General features: G+C 35.5%; 1 protein-coding gene across 1 annotated transcript; it reads right to left on the bottom strand.

Moving 5' to 3' along the window:
* Window positions 1-3,225: 3,225 nt before the first annotated feature.
* LOC129724844 (protein canopy homolog 4) lies at window positions 3,226-4,191 on the bottom strand. Its single transcript, XM_055680072.1, has 2 exons — window positions 3,867-4,191; window positions 3,226-3,813 (listed from the first exon to the last, which is right to left on the bottom strand). Exons 1-2 carry the CDS (start codon window positions 4,034-4,036, stop codon window positions 3,342-3,344), a joined length of 642 nt encoding a protein of 213 aa, XP_055536047.1. The 5' UTR covers window positions 4,037-4,191; the 3' UTR covers window positions 3,226-3,341.
* Between the last annotated feature and the right edge of the window lie 1,368 nt (window positions 4,192-5,559).

Below are 5,559 nucleotides of genomic sequence, written 5' to 3' on the forward strand. Positions count from 1 at the left end.
CGCGAAGAGAAAATCTATCGTTTCGGCAACACAGTTTTTGTACCGTTTGTTGCCATTAGAGTCTATGTTTATAATAAGAGTCCCGCAAAGATGAACCAAAGGAAACAAATCAGTGTCAAACGAGGGTACCAATCGAGCAATGTAAATAAACAAGGTGATAATGTTAGGAGTGGATGAAAAGTGTTGTAATTGAGCGTAAAAAAGAATATGTGTTTTTCCGAAGTTTTACTTATACATTTTAATCCAACATTAAACCTGTACACTGGTTCACTTAAATTTAAAAAAACATCACCGGTGTAATCTTTCAAAACTGAGTACCTTGTGAAGAATTTCAAAAAATGATACATATTCGCTTATGCATGGTGAAAAACAGAACTGTATACATTATTATAAACATAGACTCTGATGAAAAACATTCTAGTTTGAATTATAATTACAGTCATACCTCGATATAAGGCAACCTCGATATCACGTAACTCGATATAACGTAACTTTTTAAAATGTATTGAAATTGAAAATAAATCATACAGCACCTGTTTTTGGGCTATAAATTACTTCAAAAAAATGTTTATAGCAAGTTTTGAAACCAATGAAACTAATGCGAAAATTGTCCAAAATGGGCATAAGGAAGGTTTAAAACTACTAATAGGTAATGGGCAATAGGATTTCACGCATACTTCAGCACCAATTCACAGTCTTGCATCAATTTAAAAAAAAATCTGCTTTTTGATTTTTTTTTTCTAAAGGGGCATAAGAAAGGTTTAAAAATACTGATAGGTGATGGGAAATAGGTTTTTGCGCATCTGTGAGTAACCACCAACAGTCTTGCATCAATTGAAAAAAAATTGCTTGTTGAAAATTGTTCTAAATGGGCATAAGAATGGTTTAAAAATAGTTTTTCACGCATCTTTGAGTGACCTCTTGTATCAATTGAAAAAAAAAACTTTTTTTTGCTTCTGAAAATATTTATAAATGGGCAGAAGAAAGGTTTTAAAATACTGATAGGTTATGGAAAATAGGTTTTCGCGCATCTTTAAGTACCATTAAAATTCTTGCATAAATTAAAAAAAATTTTTTTTTTGCTTCGATATAACGTAACTCGATATTTGATGGTGTACCACACGATTATGCCATCGAAAACCTAAACGTATGGGGTTTCCAGAGCACATCACCGAATGGCTACACTCATACCTCACTAACCGTAAAGCCTCAATCTGCGTGAACTCCGTGTGTTCCAAAGAGTTCGTCCTCACGTCTGGTGTCCCACAGGGAAGCGTACTGGGTCCGCTTATATTTATCTTGTTTGTAAACGACATATGCACTAGACTGAAGTCCCAGAAGCAGATGTTTGCTGATGACCTCAAGTTCTATAGAGTAGTATCGGCACCTCTGGACTGTCTGGCTTTGCAAGACGACATCAACGAACTTTCGCTATGGTGTTCACAAAATGGCATGAAAATGAACGCTTCGAAGTGCAAAATTGTCTCATTCACAAGACGCTCTGACTCTGTAAACCATACATATTACATCGATGGTAACGTTCTGGAGCGGGTCACTTCTATTCGCGATCTAGGAGTCACAATAGACTCTAAACTCCGATTTCATTATCATGTCTCAATCATTGCAGCCAAAGCGTTTGCAGTGCTCGGACTCATTCAAAGGCAGTCGCGCCATTTCACTGATGTATACACTCTAAAAACCCTCTACTGTGCATTGGTTCGGAGCATCCTTGAGTATGCAGTTCAAGTCTTGGCACCATACCAACTAGCGCACGCCGTGAAATTAGAGCGGATACAAAAGCAGTTCATTCGGTATGCTTTACGCCAACTACCGTGGAATGATCCGGTGAATTTACCTGACTACAACGCGCGTTGCATGCTTCTTAATTTAGAAACTCTCGCAGCCCGTCGAATCAAGCTGCAGAGAACGTTTATTTTCGACATAATAGAAAATGTTATTGACTGTCCAGAACTGTTAAGACACATCAATTTTAATGTACCCCCGCGAGCACTTCGAAGTTATCCCACGATTAATTTACCTTTCCGAAGAACTAGTTACGGACGTGATAGTGCATATAATGCATGTCTGAAAGCATATAACGATGTCAGTGACCTCCATGAACTGGGTATGACGAAAACGGCTTTTAAAAATAGAATTAGAAATTAGAATAAGCTATAATTAGTCTGTACGATTTTTATTCGAAAACGAGAAACAATAAACAAATAACGTAACGAAAATAAAAGTAAAGTTGCCTTATATCGACTTATGACTGTAATTGTACATAGCTAGGCTAACCAAACGTATCATTTTGAACGGGACAGTACCGTTTGTTTGACTATTTTTTTTACCACCCCATCTTTTTGCCATTTTGTACCGTTCTCGGATACTCCTTGAACAAATCTTAAATGAAGCTTTGCATTAAAATTTTCTTAAATGGAAAATAAGTTTCCAAGCAGCCAGGACTTTTCTAATATTCTGGGTACGTTGTGTGCCTTCCTGACAGTACCGCACCACTGGAAGGACATTCCCAATCAAGAACTGATGAAAAAGTCACGCTTGAAAGTTAAGACCATGATAATTGTTAATCAAAATCTCGATCATCATGTGAAAAGTTTCAGGAACTCATTGCAAAAAATCACACTCTTCAAGATCGGGCAAATTCATCAAAGCAATGAATAATTGTTGGTAAAAAATCTGGTCAGCCTATACATAGCTCGTAATCAGCAGCAAGAATTTAAATGTGTTCTTAGGTTTTAAGATACTGATTGGCGCCGTTGAACATCAATTTGTATTTGTGCCATGTCAAATAAGTGATCTGTGAAGAAAATAAAAGTGCTTTTTTTATTGACAAAAATCAAAACTTTGATCGTTTCGAGGCACGTGATCCCAAGATCCGATATTGAAATTTTGCAGAGGCTTTTTTCGAGAAGACGAAGCTTTTGAGCTCTACTTCCAAGTGAAATTCGGAATAGAGACGCATAATAGAGCTAGGAAAAAGTTATTTTTGAAAATCACCGGATATTCGGATTATCGAATAATGATTTAAACTAGACCTTGTCTAGGGTAATCCACTTTAATTCATGAGTAATTAGCTTTTCAAATTATTCTTGGCTTAATGTGACTTACTTTAGACAAGCTCAAGTTAAAACCATTGTTCTGCAAACTGAAAATTCGGTACTTTCCACAAAAAAACTTTCCCAGCCCTATCGTTCGGTGCAGCGCTAATTCGGAAGTCAATTTTTTATTTCATAGAAATCATTGCCGCCATAATATATATAATCCATGTTTGGCTGTTTTATGTAAAATGGTGGCTAAACAGTTTTGGTCGTTTTGTAAATCTTTTATAGTTCTTCGTTTTTTTTTTTACTATCCTTTACTTTCACATCTAATTCTGGGTGTGCCAAAGTTTCATATAAACATTCACTATTCCTGCCTTTCAATACTTCATTTTCACATAAAAATTTTACTAACGAAATCTCTCCCTGTTTGTCGAAATACCATTGCTCAATGACGGTTTCGAAGTTTTCAAGCATTGTTTCACATTGAGTTTTCATTTGAGTAATTTCTGCTGACGGCTTATCCCATAGCTCGAAAGGAATACCAAGATCAACCTTTACTCCTTTATCTACCAATCCATGTAATGTTTGAAACGTTTGAGACATGCCTTTTGCAAATCTTGTACTATCCTGTCGTTCTTTGTGAATGTTATACTCCAAAATACGGTCGCATACATTTTCCATAGATTCCAGCAAACGCAGTTCACTTCTACGATAATCAGTACGTTTTTTTGGTTTTACATCATCCATAGAATACCTGCTCAATTGATGTTTTTATTCCCTGAATAACGTTCAATCATAACTACCTACCCGAGCTCTAATACGTCGTGGGATCGTCCGGTTTCAGTAAGACGCGCTTCTAATTCTGTAGCTAGAATCTTGCATGCTTCACATCTACTCGCATATCTTACACCTTCGTCTTCTTCAGGACCACAACTAACATACATGATTAACAGTAGTTGAAATAGAAATACAAGCATTTTTAAACCCGAAAAGATATTTTTGAAAACTTTCGCAAACAGCTCTTTTGAATCTGGAAAAAAAACAACGATTGAAATATCTTTAATCTATAATAACATCTATACTATGCGAAAAAAAACATCTATAATTAGTGATGTCCGATAGTGATGGGAAACTTATCGATAATATCGATAAGTGCTTGAAATCGATATTAACGTTAATTTTTTGACGTTAACGATAATTATCGATATTATAAGGGTGAGCACAAGTCAGTGCGGCTGGTTACTGGAGGAGACCCAAAAGAAGGAGACCTCACCTACCCTTCCCCAGGAGTTGCTTTTGCCGCTGGGTATTTGTTGCTATTCGACAAGATTTAGCATTGTTGGGGGTGGTGTAAAGGTTCCCCCCGGATGTCACTGAGTTTCTGAGAAATAATGGTAACTAAAAAGGTATTTATAGTTTTTAGTTTCCTATGAACAGATGAATTCGACAACTCAGTACTGGAGAACTTTAAAAAAATATCCAAACTTTTCGCACCATCTCATAAAAAGCAATGACACGAAATTGTAATAAAATGCATTTTCTTTGGCTTGCCAACTCTTATAATATGATGGACATGCATAGCGGCAGTCTATTGGTAATTCTCTGGTAATTGTTTAGATTAACTTGGAACTGTTTAAGTTTAAAGTATCTGTTACCCAACAAACAATTTTTAGTTCAACTAAAAATCCAAATCAACGAAATTGTTGCGCCAAAAAAAGTATCCTGATTTATACAGGGGGTGGAAAAAATAATTGAGATAAAAAAAATTCTCTCGAATTTTAAATGGCCAGAACTTTACGAAAAATGAATCAATTTTGATAACCAGATTCATTCCACTGGCAAACAGTATTATATTAGTATTACTTGGGAACTTGGTGTGACCATCCTACACCGAAAATGTTTCGGATTTCAAGAGTGTGTGTTAAAGTGTACATTTTTGCAACGCATAGAACGTTTTAGGCAACTAAATTGTCTATCTAAAATACTTCATTTAAGAAAATCTGAGATCACCGATATTTTCTAAAATCATTTTTTGTTTTTAAAATTATATTTTTTTCAGAGTAGGATCTTAAAATCATTTTTTTATATTTTTGAAGTAGGCTGACCAGATTTTCTCGGGATAAAAACGGGACAAACGGGTTCAAAAAACGGTACACATGTTAACATTTATTCTTGAAATTTTTTTCCAACCAAAGCATAGGTACAAACAATTGGGACTGCTTCGATGAACTTACCCAACCTGAAGAGTGCAATTTTCAGCAATGAGTTCCTGAAATTTGTCACATAATGATCGAAATTTTGACTAACAATTATCATGGTCTCAACTTTCAATCTGACCTTTTTAAATGTTAATCCAGATAAATTTTCAAACGCAAGTTTGCAAAGTTGCTTGGTTTAATAAGACCTACACACCCACAATGTTCGATTGAATTCTGCTAGAGTACTGCAAGCTCAAAGAAAATTATTACCCAACAGGGAAAAAACCGCCAAAATCAACACC

Source organism: Wyeomyia smithii, chromosome 2 (assembly GCF_029784165.1).
Source record: "Wyeomyia smithii strain HCP4-BCI-WySm-NY-G18 chromosome 2, ASM2978416v1, whole genome shotgun sequence".
Taxonomy (NCBI): domain Eukaryota; kingdom Metazoa; phylum Arthropoda; class Insecta; order Diptera; family Culicidae; genus Wyeomyia; species Wyeomyia smithii.

Excerpts from the sequence above, each read along its gene's own strand:
- LOC129724844 (XM_055680072.1), bottom strand. The coding sequence starts at position 4,036 with ATGCTTGTATTTCTATTTCAACTACTGTTAATCATGTATGTTAGTTGT. Across the intron at positions 3,814-3,866 it reads CACGACGTATTAGAGCTCGG|GTATTCTATGGATGATGTAA; the intron begins GTAGGTAGTTAT and ends TCAATTGAGCAG.